This window comes from Thunnus albacares, chromosome 16 (assembly GCF_914725855.1).
Source record: "Thunnus albacares chromosome 16, fThuAlb1.1, whole genome shotgun sequence".
NCBI lineage: Eukaryota > Metazoa > Chordata > Actinopteri > Scombriformes > Scombridae > Thunnus > Thunnus albacares.
Genome location: NC_058121.1, coordinates 28855703 through 28882901, shown reverse-complemented (window position 1 = coordinate 28882901; position 27199 = coordinate 28855703). Strand labels below are relative to the sequence as shown.

The 27199-nt window shown below is 39.4% G+C and overlaps 1 protein-coding gene across 5 annotated transcripts in view; it reads left to right on the top strand.

Annotated features, from left to right (window-relative positions):
* tbc1d32 (TBC1 domain family, member 32) overlaps positions 1-26546 on the top strand; it is an 84519-nt gene extending 57973 nt beyond the window's left edge. For 3 of the 5 annotated variants that reach the window (XM_044376344.1, XM_044376342.1, XM_044376343.1), the window contains exons 30-35: positions 2124-2239; positions 5187-5341; positions 7702-7842; positions 15447-15635; positions 19930-20001; positions 20218-20489. In XM_044376344.1, coding sequence (XP_044232279.1) covers positions 2124-2239; positions 5187-5341; positions 7702-7842; positions 15447-15635; positions 19930-20001; positions 20218-20340 — 796 coding nt within the window. In that variant the 3' untranslated portion in view covers positions 20341-20489. Of the gene's footprint in view, positions 1-2123; positions 2240-5186; positions 5342-7701; positions 7843-15446; positions 15636-19929; positions 20002-20217; positions 20490-25404 lie in introns of those variants that run through there. The other 2 variants (XM_044376346.1, XM_044376345.1) reach the window with 2 other exon arrangements.
* The last annotated feature ends 653 nt before the right edge of the window (positions 26547-27199 follow it).

Genomic DNA, 27199 nt, shown 5'->3' with positions numbered 1-27199 from the left:
CTCCATTAACTAATCTCCACTTTGTAGTGTCAATAATTAATTTTAATTCATCACACATGTACCTGTAAACTGTCACTAGCAGGGATGCTGTATATTAATTGCTGTCATTAAATGACACATATAGGTTATAATCTATTGTTGCCAGGTTGTGAAAATGTCTTTTGACCAGTTAGACCAGTTATTACCAGAAGATTTCTACTGCTGCTGCTGTTATTCATTAACGTATTAACACTTAGAACTGCAGACTTTTTGGCTAAAGTGAGTAAACATTAGCCTGTATTAATGGATTACCAACATTTATAAATGTATATTTATCAAACAGAAAGAATAATCACCCGCCAGAGCAATACATCACAATCTGACAACCCAAAACCTGTTCTTATTAATGACTTATGAGTAAATCATTTATCAGCCACTGATAAAGCCATTAGTTACCAATGATTAACTCATTAATAAAGGGAACCTTATTAGAAATCACTTCTGCTAACTGTGCAGACTATTAAAAGACGCATAAAAGACTATTGTTGCATATTAGAACTTATTTTTCCATCTTCATATTGCATCATTTATACATACAGTACGACTCTGCAGGTTTTTTGTTTCAGTCCTTCAGAATTACAAAGGAAATGTTGTTTTTTTGTGGAGTAGTTGAACAGAAAGATGGCCGGTGCTTAAGAGGTAGGAACAGTTTGTCCAGACAAACAGGAGATTAAAAACGGAAAACAACAACAACAACAGGAGATGTTGGAGCTGTTCTGTCCTCTGAAGGACGCAGCCCACAGATGTGTCCCTCACATGGTTTGTCCACAAGGTTTTTTTTTTTTTTTTACATCTAAGGCCACTTTGATTGTAGTAGTTGAGGGCACAAGAAAAACATTTACAATATACAGAGAAATATTATTCCCATCTACTCCTACAGTAGTATTGGACTCTTAAGATGCTACTGTGCATATTATTTGGTTTGTTTTTTATCTTCCCCATAAGGAGACCCTCTGACTTGTGTTACTGTCCTCACGCTGCTCGTTTCTGTCTTCAATGACATCCTGCTGCTACATTACACAGCGTCTATAACTCTTCACCGTCCCTGAAGGGAGCTTTTCATGTGAAACGTTCCTCAGCTTTTTCAAAAAGACTGAGGTTTACATTTGTGGTTTCAACAGAACTCAGTGTGTGACTGTTACCCGTAAAGCACTGTGTCCTATAGGATTATAAACTGTGAACATTAATGTGTAATTAATCCTTGACAAGTGTTAGACTGACAGAGTTAAATCTGACCCATAGACTGTTAAAAATATGAACTAGTCGCTGTGACGTCATACATCGGTTTTTGAAGAGAGGTTTTGGGCGGCTCTTGGCATCTTGGCAGTGCCTGACTCCGCCAAACTCCCAGTTAATCCAACTTTGGCAAAGAGGAGGAGCCGAGGCGGCCGGACAAAGCCTGGTCGCTGAAACAAATCACCTAGCAGCTAACAACCTGTCACTCAAAGCAGCCACGTCCTTAATTATGCAGAACTTTACGGCTTAATAAAATTCACCTCCAGTACAGTTGTCATGAACTGGGAAATGATTTTTGTACGAGGCTGTAAACATGTTTGGACATTTTAACATGGGGGTCTATGGGATTGACTCGCTTTTGGAGCCTCAAGTGGCCATTTGAGGAACTGCACCTCAGCATTGGCTTCATGTTTCATCCCTGGAGGTTGATCTGACCATATGAGACTTGTTGAATAAAGTTTTGATGAGTACTTCTGGGTTTTTACATGAGGTCTCAGTACTTCTTTGCCTCTGAATTTGGTGTAATATCTCCTGTTGTCTGATGTGACTTTCATTTAAATACACGAAGGGGATTATGGGAGTTGGGAGAACAGTAGCAGCTCTAAAAATGTCAGTGTATCAAGTGTAAATGTAACTATAGTAAAATAAATTAATTTTAGTAATTAGATGCACAGTGAAAAGTGATCGAGAAGTGATCTAGTTTGATGGTTCACAACTGAACACGCGACTGTTCTATTCAGATTTTACCTACTTTGATTTGTTGTGATGAAAACCTGAATATTCAGAGACATCATGAGGCAAACAGCTGGACATTATTATGATTATTATTTGTTCTCTTATATCTTTAGGTACGGCAACTACCTCAAGCTACTCAAAGAAGATGCTGCAGACGACCTGATGCTGCTCATGAAGCACATTAAGATCTTCTTGTCAACACAAAGAGTTAAAACGTCTTCAGTGCTCAGTATCCTTTCTGGAGTCCAGTTGGTAGAAACACTGTAAAAGGTTCCTAAACCTTTGACATTTTGCACATTTTTTGTGAGCTACACTATTTGTTTAGATATTTTTGTGGGATTTGTGTTCAGAAACATGTTGTAGCTCCATGAATTAAATACACATTATGACTTTATACATTTAGTTTCACACATTTTGGTCCCCACGCGTCACTACTTTACCCACTTTAAAGCAGCTCTTAAACTGTGATGACATCCAGGAAACCTTTTGATGAGTATGTGTGTAGTCTGCCATTCAAAGTATATATTTTTATATATTTTCATATTCATATCACACTATTATCAGATTCCTCTGAAATGAGTCAATAAAATGTGATCTGTTGTGTTACTTAACCTTCAGTGCAGAGTGTAAATGACTTTGCGTCGCAGGTTTCCTTAAATCTTAAAAGTCCAAATAATTCCAAAAAACTGAAACTTTAAAAACGTTTGCAACAGCAGGGCGTCGTAGACATGTGTGATGTCAATTTTAATTATCACTCTTTTAGTAAAAAAAAACATAAATATCAGCAATGCTGAATAAATGAACCTTTATAGTAGTAAAGACAAATTTATACACGGTTAAACCCATAAACAGACGTGCAGAGTGTTATTCTCACATGTCCAGTATGTTTTTTTCTCTGCCTGTAGATAACGTCCATCTCTGTCTGATCAACACAATATATATACAGATATATCTTCATGTGTCTGTATCTGCAAACAGCATCAGACAGGCCTCGTCTTTCCTTCAGAGAGTTTCCTTTTGTATGTGGACAACTGAACATGAAAACACCGAGCAGAGATAAGACGTCTTAACAAATATAGAGCGGACTGACATTTTCCTTGTTAGAAAAGCTCACTGACATTTGAGCTGATATGAAAAAAGCTTTAATGTTGAGTTCAAATGGTGTTTTAGTGGTATGCAGACTTCTGTCATTGATAAGCTGAGTGCTGATAAGACTTTAAAGCTTCTTCAGGTACAAACCGTAGTGACAATATACCAGATGTTAATATACATTCCTTTAATGTACTTCTGAAACATTCTGACAACGTCCACATAGTTCAAGCTCTGATTTTAGCAGATTGAAGACCTTCTTGCGTTGTGTAGTTTTCTTAGAGGACCAATTAGTCTCTTAGTTAGTGATGAAATTCAAAATAAATGACCGAGTTTAGAGAGCAGAGGTTGTTTGATTATGTCAGTGTCATTCATGTTATTGAGTGATGGGAGATCAAAACGCTTTCTCTCCAAAGGGGCTCTGCTTTATATATATTTCTTTATCATTTAAAGTGATGTTTTGACAGAACATATTACGAATGGATGAAGCTCGTCTGTCAATCAGTTTCAAACAGCATGAAGTTGTGTTTAACTGGGTGTCTTTTGTTATTCAGGCTTGAGCCAACAAACTCAAACTTACACACTGTCATAACATTTCCATCCTCATACAGAACTGTTTCAGACACACAAAAACTCAACACTGCGAGCCTTTTTCCTTTTCTTTTGCTCAGTTGTTAACAGATTTTTCAGTTGTCATCTTGAACGCGGTTTTCTTAAATTTTGCTGAGCAGTTTTAAAGGTTTCTCGTGTCTGTTGGCTTTAAAGTTGAGTGTGAAAATTCATTCTTGGAAACAGTCATTTGACAGAAAAAAAAACACATTACCTTCAAGTCCACTTACGAGCTTTTTCCACAGCTTTCAACTGGAGGAGAGATGCAGTTAAATGTAGTTTGTGTAGTTTTAAGCTACTGCTGTGGCACATAATCGCTGCAAAATCCAGGTCAGTATTGTATTTGAGCAATAAATTAAATAATAATTTTAAATGTACAGTCATTAAAACTCTGACTCTTATTTGTCTCTTTTCAATAAATGGCTCTAAAAAAAATATCAGATATAACAAATAATGTTGCACAACGAGGATAAACAACATAAACAAGCTGCACAGATCAGCATTTAAAAACAACTTCAGCTGTTGCCATGGAAACATAAACATCAACAAGGTCACATGTTATGGAACAAGTGAACTTTCTGTATTTATGTTTCCTGCATTATAAAGAACATTGTTGTGATTTATTAAGAATCTCATTCGATATAAAACTGTGTGATAGTTGAATCTTTTGTTTGTAGTTTTATTATAAACCGTGAGGGTTTCTGAGTGTTTTCTACTTAAAGAAAAGTTAAAGTTGCACATTATTCAGCAGGGAGACATAAGGAGGAGGAAGTGTCGGTAGCCTGAGGTTGTTTTGTGGACTCGATCCAGATCTTGTTCTTCCTCCTGACTAATGGCTCCTCACGTCTCCTGGATCAGGACTGAGACTTGATAACGGTGCAGTTATCTGCTGCCGTGATCAGACGTCTGAATGACATGAAGAGTAAACGCTTCAGAGCTTGAAGTTAAGACACCGTGGATTCTGCTGGTTTTTGTGACGCTGCTGTTTGTTGTAACGTGGTCTTCACACTCGTTTCTTACATCATCCTCGACTCCTCGTTTCTCTAAAGAATCAACCGTAGACGTTTTTCAGCTTTGAGATGATCGTCTGGTATTTGAGGGTCGACTGACTGTCAGAACTTTACTCGCTCTGTGGTTGATATTAACTTTATTTAACATAAAGACTTTACAAAGGATTTAAAATATGACTTTATTATATAAAGTCAGTAAAACTAATTGTTTGAATGAATTCAACACCAGAACATATTAAGTCAATTTAGTGATTTTTAATGATGTACAGCTCTGCAGATCAGTAATTAGTATTAAAATGCAGAGACTGTTTCAGTGTTTATGTATTTTTATGTGCAAACTGATGCTTTCTTCTCATTAGGACTGTAGAAGCAGCTCGTTATTACAGCAGACTAACTCCACATGTACAGTATTGTCTCTTTACTGCGGGTCGTCGATCTCTGTATGTTTCTCCTTAACTGGGCCTCCAGTCACTCAGCAGGATGGTTATCCAGGTCATGACTGGTTGGCCTCCACAGTTTTCCTCCTCATGTGCGGAGACACGGAGCGATCTCTACGTCTGTTACTCAGCCTGTCGTCTCTGCTCGCCTCCGCCTTCATCTGGCCGGCGAGGATACACGCATCTGTGAGTACAACAACGTGAAGTATAGTGACAGAAGTACTGTAGCTGGAAGCAGAATCCTCTCAGACTTATTAACATATGTCATTACACAGAACATGCCTTAGCTTCAATGTATTGATGGTGCTTTGGTTCATGCAGGGTTTCTGTTTCTGTTCTACTTGACATTAAAATGCACAGAGCCACACGAGCGGATGTGTTGTTGAGATTTGGGAGTTGTGCATGTCAGCGTCTCTGCAGGCGTCTCTGACCCTCAACACTCTGCTCCGACCAGATCTGCAGAGATGTTTTTATGTATCTTGGCAGAATTTAAATGATAACTTTACAGGTTTTTGTCTCGGGTGATCCGTGGAGTGAATATTTACATAAAAGACGTTGCCACATGTGGCTTTACCTAGAAACACATCACTGCGGTCCAGTCAAACTGTCACTGACCACTGGGCTCGGTCGGGTTTGACATCATATTATAACAAGCTGAGTCTTTCTAAGAGACGATGTTTAGCCTCAGATCCTCAGACGAGTCCGTCAAGTCTACATGTTAGACTAAATTACAGAATATAAATATATATATACTGTATGTGTATTTGAGGGAAATGGAATATGAATATGTGGGCAGGGTTTATTTACAAGAAGGATTTAAATAAAATGCTTGAGATCTGATTGGGTCGTTCAAAAGTGGTTGTGAGTGTGTGGAGGACTGTTGGACTCCACCCCAAACCCCCAGGAGCAGAACCGGGCTGTGAGGCCAATTTCACATAGTGGCCAAACTGTGTAATTATAACGTTAGGTGACGCTACTGGGCCCAAAAAGACTTACATTGTGAAAGAGACGTCTGTAAATCAGCAGATAAACGTTTTTGAGCATCACAACCCCTGAAATGACTCGTCTCACTATCAGGATTTGATCCGTTCGGTCTGATCACATTTTGAAAGCCTAAAGGAGCTGCACGATTGAATTGTTTTATCCCCGTTCATGTTAGCCGGAGAGCTAAACTGGAAGTAGCCACTAGTGTGCTCGCTCTCTGGGCACAATGATCCCAGAAGATCCAGATACTTTTATACACTGAAGTCAAACTTTTTTGGCTTCATGCATCACTGAGCGACTCTCATAGGAATGAACGAGGCTCCGCCTCCGACGCTGTATCCGGTTCTATCCATGCTCCTCCCACATCACCATGGTGTTAGACTGGAAGGATGAAAGATAAATTAATTAGATTCTTTATGAAAGTAATTTTTTGCTGACTGAGATCCAAACACAGACCTGCTACTAGCATGTTGCTCTGCTAGCTGCTACCATCAGTGAGCTAACGGTCAGGTGTGGTTTTATATGACGGGCGGGTCAACGAGACCCACATGACCACTGATTGGATCCATTTATATATTTATGTAAGATGAGTCATTGAAAATGTTTTCATGTATCACAGGAAGAGAAAATAGAAGGATTTTGATTTAAAAAATGCTAAAAACAACAACAACATATATTTGGCAGATAAGGAGATAAATGAATAACAAACACAGAGACACAGAGTTAGAACTTTATTCCACTGTGGTTTTATTGTCTTTTACATGTGGTTGCTTTATTGTTTTAATGATCATTATGTAAAACGTGTCACTTTCTGGTGTAGATTTCTGTCTCTTGTCCTCATTTAATCCCTCATATCTGATCCGCAGCACGTCAACAATCACATGGAAGGAACCACAAAGAGAACACATGAATACATGAAGATGATGATGATGATGATGAATCCTAAAAACACCTAACGATTTTCAGTTCGACTCTTTGTCTTCCTTTTATCAAAATGGTGAAAAACAAACAGCAACAAAGAAGAGTAGCAGGATAAAAGAGATAAATGAGGAAAAACAGCTGGATATAAAACAAAGGAGTGAAGCGGATGAATAGTCGAGCCGAGAGGAAGAAGCCTGAAGTTTAAATCTTTGTAAATTACAGGGAAGAACTGAGGTGCTGAGATTAAATTTAGCCGTCATTATACCAACGTCTGTCATCCGGTCGTCTCGTCAGAGCCAATTACGGCTCAATTGGACTCGACTGAATGTGAGTTACGTGCTGCTGAGCGGGTGAATTTCTCCACACGGCGGTTTCGCCTCCAGCTACCCGACCGGCTCGATTCTGTCAATATCTCAGAAAGGGAACAAATAATTAAAAAAGGCAGAAGCACATTTCAAAGGGAATGTGGACATGTAGTACATTAACTCACACACACATGCACACAAAGCATCACGCTGTGCTCCAGATGTTCCTCTCATCTCATCTGCTGATTCACGCGTCTCACAGACATCTAGAAGTATATATATATATATATATATGAAACGAAGGGAAGTAAAAACTTAATATGTGTTGTCGTTCAGATCCATGTTCCCGTGGCGGCGGCTCAGTCAGGAATCCCTCCGGTCTACTGGTGCACAGCTCACTATGTGGAGATGCTGCTGAAAGCTGAAGTTCCTCTGGTTCACTCTGCCTTCAGGATGTCTGGATTCACTCCGTCACAGGTATCATCTGAGGAGGATAACAGTAACAGTAAACTACTGTCAAATGACAGTAAACATGAGACATTTTCATATAAATTAATACACATGTTGCCAAAATTACAGAATAATACAACTCAACGGTAGTTCAGGAGGTTTTCTGTTTGAGTGTCTCAGTAGCCGTCAGTCAAAGTTCTTCTATTTAATTCCTTTTTTTATGCAGGATTATTATTCTAGGGAGTGATCTACAGATAGCAGAAGTTTAGAACAACAAATATTAATTATTATTTATATTGATTTAGCCAACAAATATTTATACAGTGATTAAAAGGAAAGTATGGAGACATATTGAGGGATAAAACATTAAAGTCCTGGAAGATTTTCCATCATTGTGTTTGGAGGTTGTTTGTTGTTCTACATTGAATAATAACATCTAATATGAATTTTATCACAAATTATAAAGACTTAACTTGTTTTGTCATTTGAATTATACAGCAGGAGCAAAACAGACATTTATAATAATCTGCAACATCAACGTGTCTCCCATAATTATTACAAATAACACAAATAAACAACTGTTCAGCTCATCAATACAAACTGAAGAATGAAGGAAATCATACAGCTGAGAGGAAGATCAGGACTCAGGGCCATCCTCATCCTCACCTTCATCCTCACCCTCATCTTCATCATCATCCTCATCCTCACCTTCATCCTCATCCTTATCATCATCCTCATCCTCACCCTCACCTTCATCCTCACCTTCATCCTCATCCTCACCCTCACCTTCATCCTCACCCTCATCCTCACCTTCATCCTCATCCTCACCTTCATCCTCATCTTCATCATCATCCTCATCTTCATCCTCATCCTCACCTTCATCCTCATCATCATCATCCTCATCCTCACCCTCATCCTCACCCTCAAATTATCCTCATCCTTATCATCATCCTCATCCTCACCCTCATCCTCATCCTCAAATTATCCTCACCTTCATCCTCATCCTCACCTTCATCCTCACCTTCATCCTCATCCTCATCCTCACCCTCATCCTCACCTTCATCCTCACCTTCATCCTCACCCTCATCCTCACCTTCATCCTCATCCTCATCCTCATCCTTATCATCATCCTCATCCTCACCTTCATCCTCATCCTCACCCTCATCCTCATCCTCACCTTCATCCTCATCCTTATCATCATCCTCATCCTCACCTTCATCCTCATCCTCACCTTCATCCTCACCTTCATCCTCATCCTCATCCTCACCCTCATCCTCACCTTCATCCTCACCTTCATCCTCACCTTCATCCTCACCCTCATCCTCATCCTCATCCTTATCATCATCCTCATCCTCACCTTCATCCTCATCCTCACCTTCATCCTCATCCTTATCATCATCCTCATCCTTATCCTCATCCTCATCCTTATCATTATCCTCATCCTCACCCTTATCCTCATCCTCATCCTCATCCTCATCCTCACCCTCATCCTTATCATCATCCTCATCCTTATCCTCATCCTCATCCTTATCATCATCCTCATCCTCACCCTTATCCTCATCCTCATCCTTATCATCATCCTCATCCTCATCCTTATCATCATCCTCATCCTCACCTTCATCCTCATCCTCACCCTCATCCTCATCCTTATCATCATCCTCAAATTATCCTCATCCTCACCTTCATCCTCATCCTCACCTTCACCCTCACCCTCATCCTCATCATCATCATCTTCATCCTCATGGACTAGTATAAGAGGCACTGAATGGATGAAACTAGTATAATGTTGGTCGTTAAGATGCTGCGTTTATAGAGTTTATAGATTATTTCTATCATTGTTTATATCCTCATGCAGCTGTTTTATGCTCATTCAGTGTATTTTAACTGTAATATTCTTTTATAGTCTGAACCGGATTCACTCTGCTGTTAAACTGTATTATTTGATATCACATTATCATCATCAAGCTGAACTATTGGACAGATTGAAACTGTTTCCACACTCAGACATGATGAGACCAGATAAGGTGAACTAAGGCTGCAGATCTTTGAGGTTCAGGGTTCATGTGAGTCGACACCAGTAAAAATAATTCACATTTTGTAAGAAAGACAATCTGCAAATAACACTTTAATCTCATAACTCCTTCAAGATCTGTGTGAGTATAATATTTAATCTTCTCTTTGCACTGAGTATGAATCGTGCTGCTAAAACTAATACGCTGTTCAACATGGAATAAATTATAGTGATAATGTACATTTACAGAAAGTCAAAGTCAGACTGATGAAGCTTTAGTTTCTGTATAAAGCGCCGGTAATTAGTCTTAATTAAATATTATATTCTTACTTTTATATCTGTGTAATATTTTCCGTTCTGTTCACGCTGAGCTTCACAGATCAATAAGAGACAATCATGAATATTGATGAAGGAAATAAAAAAAAAAAACAGAATTTAATTTAGATTCACTGAATTCAAACATTTCCTGCTTAACGAGCCTGTCAAAATAAAACCTCATTACTGATGTAATTGAGACCCCAAAAACAAAGTAAAAGGCCTTTCTAACCTCTCTGCTGTTTTAACCTGTGACTGATTCTCCTTTTCATCCTGCTTTGACTTCAGTTGACTTTAAAAACACTAAAACACAGCTTTGACATTGAATCTTTATTCTTTTGTCATAACAGCAGTTGTGAAGCGTTAGATCTTTGCTTCTCGGCACTTGATTCTTTTGACACAGACGACTTCGCTCTCACAAACAACCAGGTAGAAAAAAAGAAGCTTTTTCACCTTGAATCCTGTAATGTTTGATCCTCGTCTTCTCCTGTGTGTGTGTGTGTGTGTGTGTGTGTGTGTGTGTGTGTGTCGGCGGCGGCGGCTGACGGTTGAGGCTCATATAATGTGGCGACGGCGGTGCTTATAAGACATTTGCATCAAAGAATCTGAACTCGCCGTCTCCACGGTGGAGGTGATACGTTAACATGCAGCTCATCTCTTTTGCTCTTCAAGGCAATAATGGGCACCTGTTCTTCAGTCAGAAATGGAAATAGCTGTTCCAAAAGTTTGAGCTTTTGAACGGCTGACACAGCGGCAGCGGCGGCGGCGGCAAATGAAGCATTATACACCTCTGACATTCATTCAGTGGAGGTTGAGTGCAAACGTGTGGGCTGCAACCAGAAAATAGAGCAATGCCTCGGGAGTAGGTGTGTGTTTGTGACAGAAAGACACATTTTTAGCTGTTTGGAAATTGTCTTCAGAGCCGCAGCAGAAACTATAAAGAAGCTGAGTCACAGTGAGACACATGAAGGCGTGAAGCTGCTTCACCTGAACCTCTCTGATGTCGGATTAGGAGGGTTTATGTCCGATAATTTCTGTAACTCTCTGAAAAACCCGACAATCCGACGTTTACATCCACTTAACGCCAGCTGTGTGGAGACGAGGAAGAAGCTTCTCTGACTCTCCTTCTGTCGTTCTGTACACAAATATTTCTGCCACTTTTCATGTGAACAACTGAGTCTTGACATTATGAATGAAAAACATCGCTGTTATCCTCATATTTAAACGATATCACTTCTTCCTTCTGTCTATGGTCGTCTGCTTGTGAGGCTGCTCAGAACGACTATCAACACATTTGATTTGCAACTTCTCTTCAAGCATAACTGGTCTCAAAGGTTTGTTCATGTGTCTGAAGTAGGGAGGCACGATATTGGATTTTTTGCCGATATTTCCAACTCATTGTGGCCGATATCGATATATGCACATATTTTTTTCCAGCTGGCTGAGGAGACTATTATACATGCAATCATAGATTGTACTAAGTATGATCAAGAAAGACAATATATGAAGGAAGAACTGAGGAAGACTGGAGTTCAGGAGCTCAGCATTAAAACTTTACTGCTGCTCCCACTTGGCAGGTTCATTAGAGTTTTCATTGAGTTTATTAGACAGACAGGATTAATGTGTAGGATTTAATCTCTGGTCCACACTCCGGAGCAGAAGGTGGCGGTAATGCACCTAATACGCTGGTTGACAACCACCGTTATAAACCAAAAACAGAGTGGTACATCCTGTCAGCCGAGGTGTTTCCTATCTGTGCAGCCGAACAGAGCAGCTCCTCCACGGACTGTTTCACCCTGACGGTCCCGGTGTTTCCTCTGCAGGCTCCACATCACTCAGCTGCCCGACAGACCCGCTGCTTCTTCCCACTTTAACCTGAATAACAAACCGGGGCTAATGTTAGCTGGGAGGCTAGCGGAGCGTTAGCTGCAGTATGGCCGGACGGAGGCACAGCCAGCTAGCCTCCGCTAGAAGAAGCAGCAGGTCTGACGGGCGGCTGAGTGAAGTGCAGCCTGCAGAGGAAACACCGGGACCATCAGGGTGAAACAGTCCGTGGAGGGAAGCGCAGTTATGCATCATGTTGATGATGTCGCTCAAATGTTGCATTATTCTGGATTTTGTGTGTCTATGCGTTTGGCATGAATGCAAACTGAAAATTTAGGTTTTAATGGGATTTTTTCACACATTTTTTTCCCCAAACAAGGAGCTTTCAAACCGATCTGACATGGAAAGAATCAAGTTCATTCAGCGTTTCGTGGTTTATTAAATTGGTTTTATTCATTTTTTTATGCATAAGAAAATATATTTTTTACATGATAAATGTATTCTGTGTTCTCAGAAGGTTTATTTCATCTCTGTCTGTGTAGGATATTTAATTTTGTGCTACTGTGAAGCCGTTGCTTTGAGACTTGTAGTATGTTGACAGTGTTACTGGAATGTTACTGGATGTGACTCAGTGAAGCTGCCGTCGTGGCTTTTATAGAAAAGTGACTCAGGCTCTTAACGTCTTGTTTATGTGTCACATTTATGTGACGGGGTGCGTGTCTGAAAGGTTCAGTCTCCTCTTTATTCGCCCAAAAAGAAGCTCTGAGATGAAAACATCATCATCACCTCGTTATCTCAAATCACAGCTCCTCTTGAGAAGACATTTGGATTTTTTAAAAGAATCTTTAAAAATTGACACAGGATGTGATCATATCATCATGAAGAGATGCGACTGAAAGCCTCTGAACAATAACACTGAATTATCCACCATCTCCAGAGGAACGATATCACAGTGACCTGACCTGCTCAGATTAATAACAGCTCTGAAAGCCTGTTTATGGCAGAAGAATACAGTCACAGTCACCTTTACCCCCCCTGAGTTTTAGCTCTCAGGAACAGCAACAACAGAGGAAAAGCACATTTTGCTGCTCTCAGAAAACAAAGTGCTCTTGGAAAGACCTTGAAGGGATTTATAGTCACAGTGAGGACTGAATGTGTGCTTGTTTTTCTGTCTGTGGGTTTAAAAACAAAAGGACGCCGTGGATCCATCCTTCTGTTTTTATGACAACACACACATTAGGATGTGATTAGAGTTCAGCCGAGGAGGCGGCGTTAATAATCGAATATATTTAAGAAGCGTAAGTGATGCTTGTTTGTATGCTTCAGCATCGTTAGGGAACACAGCAGCCAATTACTGGCATGACAATGAATTTAAAGGCAGAGTTGTTGTTGCTGTTTGTCGTCTGTCGAATGTTTTGGGAAACTGGATTTAAAGGTTGGAGCTCAGTCGGAGTTAAAATCCAATCATAATCAATAAGGAGGCAGGAGGCCGAGTCTAGACGTTGGTTACAGCACAAGAAGACCAGACAGTGTCCTTAATAAAAGAGGCGACACATCAAGATTTTATTTGTTTACCAGAAACAAGAATGAGCAGAGCACAAAACCCAGTGAAGGAGAGAAAATGACTTTTACTTTGTTATTTTATTACATAACTGAACACTGACATGCTAACTACATACTTAATGTTGCTACGCGTGTCAAGTTTTCAGTTCTCTGACAGATTTGACACTCGAGTCTTTAAACATTTTGAAACAGTGGTCCTAGTTTAAGAAATTATGATAATGAAAAATGTAAGACCAGACTGTTAATGCATTCAGACATAGACCATAGTTGGATGCTCAGCTTATATACTTGGAGGAAGGAAGTTATGAGGAGGGTTTTAGTGAATGTTCAATTTCATCACATCCAACAGAAGTGAAACAGTGAGTAGAAGCAGCTTTATGCCTCTAACAGCACTTTAATAACATCTCTAACATCAACATCTACCACAGCAGATGACTCAATAACATGACTCAATAAGATGCTGTAAGGAAACAGTTACTGGAAGCTTTACTGCAAATTCAAACAATGACATATTCACAGGAATTATTAGGGACCGAGCCCAAAAGGAGGACCCTGTTGTTTTTCGTGTGTTTGTGTTTATTTTTTTCTTTCTTTATTATTACGCCACTTAAACCCTTAATTTGACCCCCTAAACATGCTCAAAAACTCACCAAATTTGGCACGCACATCAGGTCTGGTAAAGAATTTGATAAAATGTAAAAATTAACCCCAAAGTGCCAAAATGTGCTCTCTAGCGCCACCTATGTAACTAAAATGGCCGCCATGGCCCGTAGGAATGTCGTAGAGAGATCAAACCAAAACTCAATTATTCATCTCATCAAGACCTACAAATTATACACTGACACCCCTGACCTAAATCCAACAGGAAGTCCGCAATTAGCCTTTCAAAATAAGACTTTGCCCCAATTTTGGACCCCGAACAAACGCTATCTCCTCCGAGGGCGTTTGACACTGTGCTGAAAAAAAGTTGTTAAAAACTTTGTAATAACTTGAACGGTTTGGATTTTATAAGCCCTGAAAGTTGCAGTGCCACATCACCCTTACAATGTAAAACAATGGGGAGGCATGAACTTTGTGTCAAACAGAGGCTTCTGATGTATAAACTATAAGTCTGACCACTTTCAAACCTGTATCAATGGATTCATCATGAAATTTCCTACTAAAATATGATTTTTAATGTCAGATTTAGCCAAAGTCATGGGATTTATGAGGAGATTTCACAAGAAGCGTACTCTAAAATCCTCCTCTCCAACTGCTCCTGGTGATGTCACTCCCTCAGTGCTGTGAAACATTCCGCAATACACACTCATTATAAAATCACAGGAGGAGCAAGAAAAGACTTTAAAACTCACACTCTAATATCTCAAAAACAATAAAAGATAGAAAAAACATGTAAATTCAAGATTTGTAGGTCAAAGTCTCGTGACTCATTTAAAGTTCAAATGAAGTTTGTATCTAAAACTATGTGGAAGCAGTAAATGTTCAAAAAGGTGTGGGTTCGCTCACACTCTCCATTCAAATATATGAGTATGTTTCTGTTTCCAGCTGCAGTTACTTATTGTCTCTACACACCTGACAGTACACACGTCAATCAAACTTTCAAAATAAAAGCACACCACACTTGTAAGAAATATCCCTCATTTTTAAAAAGTAAAATGATCTGATCCCGACGGGCCAGAGTGCGAGGTCCCGACCAACGCTGCTTACACCTTTAATTAAACATGTTTTTTTTGCTGTAATAAATATATTATAGTGAAGAAAGACAGAAAAGATTAATGAGAGACATATTATAGTAACATATTTGATTACAGGATGAGGTCATCATTTCTTTCACCTGTTAGATGTAAACTATGACATGGTCACATATTCTGTAATAATCCTGTAAATCACACTAACTGGTCTTTTCTTCCTCGCTCAGATGTGCCTCCACTGGCTGACTCAGTGTTTCTGGAACTATCTGGACTGGACAGAAATCTGCCAGTACGTCTCCACCTGCGTGCTGATGGGTCCCGACTACCAGGTTTACATCTGTGTGGCTGTTCTCAAACATCTGCAGCCAAACATCCTGCAGCGCACGCAGTCCCAGGAGCTGCAGGTCTTCCTCAAGGTGAGACCCTGTAGAGCACAAACACAAACCAGAACCAAACCAAGAAACACAACTTCCTGTCAGACGCGGCCTCGTGTATCAGCTGTATGTTCTGAACTGTGGCCATAAACAGACTCTCAGGTATTAATGCAGCTTCAGCCTTCAGAACTGTGTATGTCAAATAAGATATTATGAATAATAGCATTGAAATATATTAATAAAACATATTTATGAAGGTACAGTAGGACTGTTTCATTATCAATGAATCTGCTGATTATTTTATTTATTAAGATGTTTGATTCACAAACGTATGAAAAGTAGAAAAGTAGAAGATCCTCACGATGGAGACGTAGAAACTACAGATTAGTCCATTAATCGATGAGTAGATAGACATGAAAATAATCAGAAACTATTGATAAATCGATTAATCTTTTAAGTGAAAGTGTCTGATTTGATGTTTCCAGGTTGTTAAATGTGAGGATTTGTTGCTTTTCTTGGTCTTAAATGACAGTAATTTGAATATGTTTCAGTTTATTGGAGAAAACAAGATATTTAATGTACTTCGGGACATTTTTCACTGGTTTTGAATAATCAATTAATCAGAAAATACATTTTCAGATTAATTGATAATGAAAATAATAAATAATACTTGTAGCCTTAGAAACCATTAATCAATTCTCAAAATAGTTTCTATTTCAGTTTCTGTTGATTGTCTGAGTGACTAAATTTGATTGGTTATATAAAGGTGTTTAAACCACAGACTGTATATAAATATGGACGTAGTTACCGTGACGTCACCCGTTGGTTTCTGAAGAGCGGTTTTGAAGCTCAAAGCGAGCCGCTCCGGCCGTCGCCATCTTGGCAGTGTGTGACACTGCCTAACTCCCAGCCAATCAAAAATGGGCAAAGAGGCGAAACAAGCCACCTAGCGGCTGGCGGACCTGTCACTCAAAGCAGCCACGTCCTTCATTAGGCAGAACTTTACGGCTTAATAAAACTAAAACGGGTGAGTTATAAAAAAATTCACCCCCCGTACAGTTGTCATGAAAGAGGAAATTAGCTACAGAGACCAAAACCGTTGTTTGTACCAGACTGTAAACATGTTTATTTCTGCTGTAAAGTTGGGCATTTTAACATGGGGGTCTATGGGGATTGACTCACTTTTGGAGCCTCAAGTGGTCGTTCAAGGAACTGCAGTTTTTGGCTTCATTTTACAGCCCCGGAGGTTGCTGCTTGGTTTAAACACCAACCACTGGATGTTCCACAAATCTTTAAAAACTGTCGACTTAAGAGCCCAAAAAATACTGTGAAGTCACATCAAATGCAAGACAAGTGTGCTTCAATCAATCAATATCTCAGTACCATGGCCTCAGTTTACCATTTGATATTATTTTATTTTCTTATCCTGAACCTCATCCTCAGTTGAGTTTTTTGTTTTAAGCTTTTTATTACATGCAGCAGAGAATTATATTATTATATTTCTGTCAGTGGAATAATTTATTTAATGTTTGGATGTCGGGCTGCTGCTTTGAAATAAAGATATATTGAGATATGAGCAGATTGAAAAGGTTAGAACAACACATAACAACATATAAGACAGATCATAAAAACAATAAGACCGGTTGGATATTTACTAACAGCTGATTGGCTGCAGGATGATAATAAAGCGTCAGAACCAGATGTGATCGTCGCTCTTCTCTGGATGAGTTCACTGAATATTAGAAGACGAGTCCCAACGTTCCCAGTGGATAATTAAAGAGCTGATGATGAAGTTTTAATCTCTCTGAGTGTAAACAATAATAAACAATAGACACTGTTCATCAGAAGGAGATGTATGACGGGTGGAGGTTAAAATTAATTGATAAAAAAATGGAGGTGAATTAAAAAATAGAGCAATAAATTATCAGGTGATTTGATTAAAGCGGCCAAGTTTCATCATTTACAACATAAAACTACAATTTATCATTTAATGAAACCTCAGTGATGACGTGTATGTGATTTATGAAATAGAGTGATAGATTGTCTATTGATTGATAAACCTGATCAACATTTTATTTGAATCAGTGTTGCTCTGATAATCAGCTGATCTGTGTTTCATCATTTATCCTGCTGACTGACTGACTGATGAGTTTTTTATCTCTGAGACTCGCGGCTCCCATCTATGAATAGACGACATCAAGTTTAATTATTTACAATTTCAGCTCTAAAGCAACTAAACTTAGCAACTAAAAAGTAAGGAAATGTGGAACCTCCTCCTCATTCTGGTCACACACTGCTGTTGGGACGGCATCCCATTCTTCAACCAGCATTTGTCGCCAGGCTGTTGTGGCTGTGTATGGTTCTTCCACACGCTACTGAGGCTCCTGTTTGTTAAATGAATAAATTGTTAAATTGCCAATATGTCTTGTTTCTTCAAACTTCAATCATCCGATCAACCAAACACCAAACTAGAGTCAACGGCAGAATAAGCTGTTTGGCATCGGCAGAGAAGATTTGGCAAATTTTTCATGGGTGCAACCCGCATACTCAGCTCTGCTGCTCATCCCATTAATGCATGTTCCTTACAAATGTGGCTCCATTTAAAAGGGAAATAAACAGACTTTCCAACAGTATAAGATTTATTGCCAAGAAGCATCGTTACAACAAAGAAATAATCTACCAAACACTAATTTCCTCACTTTTTGTTACTTTTTGTTTATATAAGTTTATATAAGAGTCAAAATTCCCCGTAAAACAAACTCAACTCATCACAGTCTCACACTTTTCAGCACATTAATGTCCTTGAAACAGTATTTTTACAGAGCTTCTTTCTAAAGTTACCAGTTTGCAGAGTGTGAAACATGTTTGTCCTTCAGACACGTTTGATTGGCAGCTGAATCGACCAATGAAAAGTCGTAAACTGTTTCTACGGTTCAACCTGTGTTTAGTCTCACTGGTGAAGTTTCTGTCTGGATTTAAACCCTTTAATTTATTAATTAATTATCATTTTAATTGATACGTTTGTCAGTTGATACATACACGTGTTCGGCTCTCAAGAAACAATAATCAATCAGCTCGTTATGAACTGCTGCACTAGTGACTGATGAAGGAAACACGACTGTTTTAAATCAAACAGGCTTTAAATGAATCAAATCAACCTGATAATTTATCTATTATTATACTTCCAGCCTTCATAGAGATGAACACACACTGAAACTCAGACATACTGCAGACATAGAGACGGACACAAAACCCCAACAGGGAAACAGAACTCTGTGTTTGTGTCTATATTTCTATATCTATATCTGCTTTGATGCTTTATAAAAAAGCTGTTTTTCTGTCGGCAGCGCACTCTCACTGCTGTTTTAGAAATTAAGAATGAAAAATAAAATTCTCTTGAAGGTATAAATATGAATATTCCTGGAACAATAAGCCGTCTTCTGCTCACATTTTCCATCCAGCGTTCATTCATGATTCACATTCATAATTAATAAAAAAACCTCCACAGAACCTCCCACTCGGAGACGTTTCAGTGAACAGAAAGTTAACGTTTCATTGAAAGAAGAATCTCTGCTAGATGTGCACGAGCAACATTTAACTGCGGCGTCGTGAGTGAGACGTGAAGCACTCATCTTCCTCTTCCTCTTCCTCGTCCTCGTCATCATCACTCATTAAGCGTTTCAATCGGTGTCGTCTGTGAGCTGATAGCTCTGGTGTTACATCGCCATCAGCCCGCCGCTGAAAGTTTCTGTGAATAAAAAATCAGTTACGGAGGCTTTATCTGAGGAAGCTCTTCTAATGAGCTGTAGCATCAAATACTGCTGCATGACACACACACACACTGAGAGAGTGTGTGTGTGTGTGTCTGTTTGTGTGTTTGTGTGTGTGTGTGTGTGTGTGTGTGAGAGACAGTCTTACACAATCTTTGTCCTGAGTTGAACCGTTTAAAATTTGAAGACGTGTCGGTTTGCGTCCGACGGCCTTTTCTCTCCTCTTCTCCTCTGTGGGAACAATGTGATGGAAGCATTTTACTCAGAAAGTTGTGGTATTAGAAGACACACACACACACACACACACACACACACACACACACACACACACACACACACACTTCCACCCCTGTACTCTTATCCTGTCTCATTGGGGGGTGTATCTATATTTCATCTAAATTAAAATTTGAAAAGGCAAATGACTTGTTACAATCCTTCAGAGTCTGTCTGGAGCTTGAAGTAGTGAAGTTATATATATGTGTGTGTGTGTGTGTGTGTGTGTGTGTGTGTGTGTGTGTGTGTGTGTGTGTGTGTGTGTGTGTGTGTCTGCTGACGTGATGCTGCAGGAAACCACAAACCAAACTAAAGCTCCAGTCGTTTGTCACCAGACGGACGGACGGCTGCTGCTCCGTCTGCAGGTTGTTTGATTCCACGCTCAGACTTTCCTGCTCGCTCACATTATTATTCGTTAATTTCCAGAAACAATCGTTAGCGGTGCTCGTATAGTGATTCCTACTGTAGCTTCTCACCAGATAACTGATCAGACACATTAAACAGTAACTTATAGGCCACCCTCTTATATTCCAAATGGCTGCAGATGTTTTGTATTTACTACCGTGTGTGTTCGTTCACAGAAGCATGAAGTATGCAGTTACCATGAAGTCAGCGGTCGTGCACTAGTGCACGCTGACGTGTCTACTGTAAATCACAGGCAGTCAAAGCTTTTTGTTAAAGCTGCACATACGGTTTTTACATAAAGGTGTGAAGTCTGTAGGAACAGTTGTCACGGTGAGAGCAGGCAGGAAGAGACGCTTCACTGAGTTCAGTGTCAGAAGAAAAGATTCAAAACAGCATTTACATAAAGTTCACAGAGAGACACGATGAAGGTCCACACACACAGGAGGGGAGGAGGAGGAGGAGGAGAGGGGGAGAGGAGGAGGAGAGAGGAGGGGAGGAGGAGGAGAGAGGAGGGGAGGAGAGGAGAGGAAGAGGAGGAGAGAGGAGAGGAGAGGAAGAGGAGGAGAGAGGAGGGGAGAGGGGAGGAGAGGAGCCTCCTTGAGGAGCTTAGGGGGAGGAGCCACTGGTGTATCCTACCTGGAGGTTTCTTACCAGATGGCAACACCCCTTTGATCCAGTGTGTTTATTGATTGGTTATTGATTGGTCATTGATTGGTTATTGATCAGTCAGCTGATCTGATGGGACAGTAAACTGTTGTTGTGAAACTTCACCAGCAGCAGCTGTTCATATTTATTCAGAAAATAAAAATGACTGAATCACTTTATTATTTCCATCATGAGCCAGAAGCTTTATAATCTCCTTCAGCATCATAATAATGATAATAATAATAATAATAATAATAATAATAATAATAATAATAATAATAATAATGTTAATAACAATATATAATATATAATATATAATAATAACATGCTGCTGCAGCTGAGTCTCTGTTCTCATCTTTAAGTAATTAATGAGTTTAAACTGCTGTGGATCAATAATCATCTTCCAGATATCAATATGTAGAAATGATTAACTAACAGTGTCAAGTGTTTTAATTAATGCTACATGAATTTTAAGTTTAAACTGTATCAACTGTTATTCTACTTTATAATTTCTCCATATTGATGTTGTTATTGATGTGCATCATCAGTAGTTGTCGTGTGTCTCTCGTCCTCGCTGGGAGGAGCTGAGACGTGACCGAGGCAGCGAGGAGACGCGTCAGCATGACGAGAGACTGACTGCAGACGACTGAGGAGCAGGAAGTCGTAACCAAACATTCAACTACACACATTCAACCAGCATGGCGGCGTCACTTAGTGGGAGGAAGTCGGTCAGCATCTGTATGATGAGCTCAGAGCTGCAACCATCAGTCGATTAATTGATTAGTCGTCGTGTATCTTTAACATTCTCTGGTTCCAGCTTCCCACGTGTGGAAATGTTTTGGTTTCTATGACAGTGAGTTGTTGAGTCAGTCGCCGTTTTTCACCATTTTATAGACCAAACTAAGGCTGCAACTATACAACGATCACTTTAATTATCATATGATACAAGTGATCAAACACAGGAAACGTACTGCTTCATATGGTGATGAGTGACATCTGGTCGGATGCAGTTCAGCTCATATGGACTTGATGAATCACAGGATATGATGTCGACATGCTGAACATCAACTGATACTTTCACAAGTTCAGAGCTTTAAATCAGCTGCACATCAAATCTGATGCAAAAAAAACAGTAAATTTATTAACTTAAACTTCATCATTGATGTTGTTTGTAGATGATATCAGGTAGAAATCCAGTTATTTATTAATCTCCAGCCAGAAACAGATGAAGTGAATCAGCCTGATGTTAACATTAATATGTTCTTTAAACTAATAAAACTACTTAATGATTCCAGATGTGTTTCTGTTAGTTTCACCTTGTGTGTAAATCCAGACTCATTTGTCATGTGAGGACAAGCTGAAGAAAAGAAACGTCTGGTAATTAATGCATTAATTATCTTAGCTAATGGTCTCAGAAGTGCTAACGGTTAATATATCGTGTCACCTGTTCAACATGAAAATATTCAAACTGAACAATCAGCACAAAGTATATTTTGTGTTAAACTTATAGATCCACATTAGTCAAACCCTGATTCCTACACACACACACACACACACACACACACACACACACACACACACACACACACACACACACTATAACACACTCACACTGTGTTTTTTTTTTTCATCCTCCTTAATTCTCCCGGAGAAAATAACAAACCAAAAATACTCTCCCAAGTGATTTCCACTGCTTATCTCTCCTCTCCTTCACGGGTTTAACTGTGTCAGCAGCTGCTTCCTGGTGTGATAAATGAACCAACGGGCAAAACAACTTTAGTTTTGATGATTCTTCAGGATTAATCTCCACTGGAATAAAGATTCTGACAGTCCTGTTTCTACATGAGGAAACTTTTCATCCTCGCTGTAGTGAACGGGACTCTCACACTAACGAAATATGGATTCAATAGATGTAGAGTTATGTGTCTGCTGCTTTATTAACATCACTATATCATATTAGTCTAGATTATGATCTCTAATTCATAGAAACATATACGATTCTTCTCTTATAAAGTGTGTTTCATTACTGGAATAATAACTGGACCAGTGTCCTCCATCACACTGGAAACTCATTTCTTGCAGACGTTACTTGCTCCCCTCTGAACGCTCGCTGCTCTCTTTAAACAATAAAAACCTCTCGCTCCGTTTGCTCTTAATCTATAGTTTTTCTTGCACTTTGCTCCTCTGTGGGATTATTTTATGATCACAGAAATATCAGTTTATAAAAGGACAAAGAACTTTATGCTCAGTACAGGCTATCCAGTATATTAGACAGAGTGAAGCTGTACTCAGACATTGAGCTGATTTGAGCTAAATGCTAATGTCAGCATGCTAACATGTTCACCATCTCAGTTTAGCATGTTAGCGTTGTCAACAACAACTGGAACAAACACACAGATGCTTTCACCAAATTAGGATTTATTGTGATAAAGTAAATAAAGTAATAAACTACTGTGGCATCAGTAGTGTAAACATCATTAGTGCTAATATTTGCTAATTAGCACTAAAGTACAGCTGAGGCTGATGGGAATGTCATTGGTTTAGCAGCTATTTGTTCATAAACCAAAGTTTTGGACAATTTAAAATTAATTAAATTATGTAATTAATTAAAGTGGCTTATTGTTAAATTAATTAAAATAAAATTTGGACCTGATGTTGGCACTCTCAGGTGGTTAAAGTATCACCAAAATCATTACAGTTCATCCTGAAGGGAACATGAATGTATGAAATTTCAATTAAAACCACAATAGAACCTCACGGTGGCGCTAGAGGGACCATCAGGGGATCGCCAGTTATCTGAAGGCTTCATCAGCTGCAAACATTAATATCTGGACAAAGTTTTGTGCCGATCCGTCGACCAAATGTTGAGATATTATACAGGTTACGGAAAAACCGGCTGTCACCAAAATCTTCAGGCTTCAGAAACAGAAAAATTAACATAATTCTGTGTAGAAGAAATTTATTTTTGATTCTCTCCTTTCCAGATGTGACCTCAGGTTTGTCTTGTCCTCCAGACTGGGAACCAGTAAGCTTAATTCCAGTTAGGTGATGTTTATATTAATATATGAAGGAGAGCTGAATGATCAGGATGAGTCTTCAACCTTAAGTTGTTCTCCCAGTATTGACCGTGTTCTCACTGCAGCGTGTCCTTGTCAGTCTTATTTACCTACAGAAATAAAACTGTAATTAGATTGTCGTCCAAAAACCACAGCGAGACTGCTGACGATCTTCAGACGTCATTGAACGATGATCATTTCTGTTTTAACGGCAGAAGGTGAAACGCCGGTCGTGTGCAGCGTCCTCAGGCTGCTGATCGATGACGCCACGTGCAACATAATGCAGAGCAGTCGCACTAATTTACTCTGCGTTGCCCATGAGGTCTGCTGTTGTCGTGACAGATGTGTAGTGCAGCTCCGCCAGTAATTAAAGCAGCTGAAATTAAAACCCGACTGAACAAATGAGCCAAATAAAACGTTCTTTTGTCTCGGCTGATTCTTTTCTCTTAGACAGTTCAGATCAAGACTCGTCTGCTTACGTGAACCCGGGCGGTGAAGATGTTAGTGCGTGTTATAATAACCATGAAGTCCTATTTGTTTCTGCTTTTCCAACATGTAAAACCTCATTACCTCAACGCCAAGCCAGGATGTTGTTTTACTGGCACGGTGCGCCGGCGTTCTGTCCTGGGATTTAATTTGATTTCCTGTGACTTTGAAATAGATTGAATGTAAAGTATTTTAATGAAAAGGTTATATCGAATTATTCACACTTCACATCCTAACTGAATGAATGCTAATAAAGTGAGCCACCTTCTGCCCGAGAACCCAAACATCATCTTTCTACCTTCATTTCATAGGACACTTACTTCAGGTTTAAAAAGATGGAGGATGGAGATGGAGAATAATCTGCTCTTTAACAAGTACTGTAGAAACTTTAAATGGTCTGTTGTGCACTTTAAAGGGGATTTAGTATCGCACTTCCTTAATGTTGGGCACTTTTAAGAGACAAAAAAGAAATGTGAAAGTCTGAAGGAAACTGAAGGAGGCCGACGTATCCTGACTTTAGTCCATGATGTGGGTAAAGCTACAAGAATTCTAGGTCCTACATTTCCCATAATGCCACATACAGCATAGTTTACCTGCCTGGTGCAGTAAAACACCAACATCTCTCTAAGTGGACGCCTCCGGTTCATAACGAAAGCTTTTTGTTATAAATTTATAGTCTCCAAACTTCAGCTGAGATAGCACTGATGACATCACTATGACATCATCAGGGTATCTAGGGTAACTAGATACCCTGAAGGGAGATTAAACAGCTGTTTGAGCAGCTCGATTCTGTTAAACCAGCCTCAACTTTTACAACATGAAGCAACGTCGTCCAGCAGAGCCCCGCCGCGGCCGATCGAACATTCCTGGATGTGGATTATGTTGTAACGAAAGATAACACTGTTGTTGCCGTGAAAACTTTCCAGAGTTATACAATTGAGTCTGTGAGTGTTATAAATCTCTGTTCAGTGTTCTGGTTCCTGAGAAGCTTTTAAACTAATAGATCTGTTACTCAGACTGGACGTCCTGGATTGTATTTCATGTCTCATAAGTACATGAAGCATCCTGAGTTACTATAACACAGAATGCCTGCTAAACTGACCTGTATGTTAAAATCGGTGCAGTGCCCCTTTAATTAGTGTTGATAATTACATCAATTCTTCCTGTTTCCTGCAGGAGGAGCCAATCCAGGACTTCAAAGTCAGCGACTACCTGGAGTTCATGGAGGATCTGGAGAGCAACTACAGGAGTATCGTTCTCACTGACATGAAAACTGTCTGTAACCCTGCAGAGTAACAACATGTTCCACAAAGAAAGATCTTTAAATGGACTTTTGAACTTTTAAATTACAGTAACTTCATTACAGATATGTATTTAGTACCTTTATGTATCCTGAACTGAATGTTTCCTGCTGGTCAAACCGCTCAGTGAGCTCAAACCTGGCAGACGGAGATGAATCAGGACCTCGCCATCAGAATAAATACGACATTGATGGAAAACAGAAGTTTGGACACAAAATCACCAAAGTACTCTGCAAGTACTCACATACGGTGTGTGTCATATAAACAGCAGAAAGAAACACGTAGAACAGACAAACATTCATTAACAGGCTTAAATGATGAAACTGGTGATATTCTATATTCTTCTTATTGTCAACAAATCCAATGAAAAAACCAGAACCTGATGAATATCTTGTTCTCCTGCACTATAGATCTACTAGAAACACATTAAAGAGCCACACTGCTGCTCTTCTGTTCCTTCATAATATCAACATGGACACTGAAGTTAATGTCCAGTCAGTCCAACACTCGTCCTGCAGCAGATACTCACTAAAGCACCCAATGACATAGCCATAAAAACATTTGAAGTTTTATTGAATGATGATACAATAAAACTTCAGACTGTAACGTTGACAGATTTCTGCTGTATTTGACTCGTTCGGACGCCTCCTCCTGACTCAAAAACTCGTCATTTAACAACCTCAAAGCTGCTGAAGAGGAAACAAAGGAGGGAACAGTGTGATCAGCGGTTAAAGGATTTGCAGATGATGAGAAAAATACAGAATATCATCAGAATATACTCGAGTGGAGTCTGTGAAAGATTACTGATCAAATAGTTTAACGTCATTTTTCTGCTCCTGTACAAAGTTGTACATTTACGTGACTGAACATGATGTGATCATGAACAGCTGTTGTTTAGATTTAGAAAATGTTTTAATTCTGTATTTATTTTTTCCTACAATGTAAATATGTGAAGATCTTTTTGTATTTGCTCAACAAGGTGTTCTTGTTCTAAGTATTAAAAGGAGCTTTCAGTCACTCGGTGGATGGATTTTGATTGACGTTTCACTTTGTGTGATAAAATGTGTTTTTGTCCAGACAAATTAACAACCTTTTGAATATTCTGTCACCGTGATCTTTCTCAAGTATCACGTCCTCCGTCGGCCTGTAGAGTCCATCCGTCTCATGGCTACGACACACATCATTAATGCCGGGACATGAAACAATGCATCACAGCCTCCGGTGTTTGTGTACTTATGCAGGTCTTTGTATGAAAGATGCATGAGGAAGGTTGTATCATTGCGATAAACCCTCATTAGTAACCACAGCCTTTTCCCCCTCTCTCCCCACGCCGCCGTCCTGTTGTCCCTCTTCAGAAACACTGAGGCCTGAATAATAAATGAGTCCATCACATCCATCGCACAACAACAGTGTTCAGCAGGTGAATGTGCAGGAGAGAACAGCGAGAGGAACTGATCTAATGTTTATCCCGTAAAATACAGAACCTCACACCGAGCATGTTACTGCTGAGGGTTTAATATTTTAATCACAGCGTACTCAACCTCAAATTGAACTTTAAAAAAAAGGTGCAACAAACAACATTCAGCCCCACTAGATGTCAGCAAACAACCATCTGCTATGCAAAGATATAGAGAAGTAAAGGCGTCCTGAGCAGAGAATGAAGTCACGAC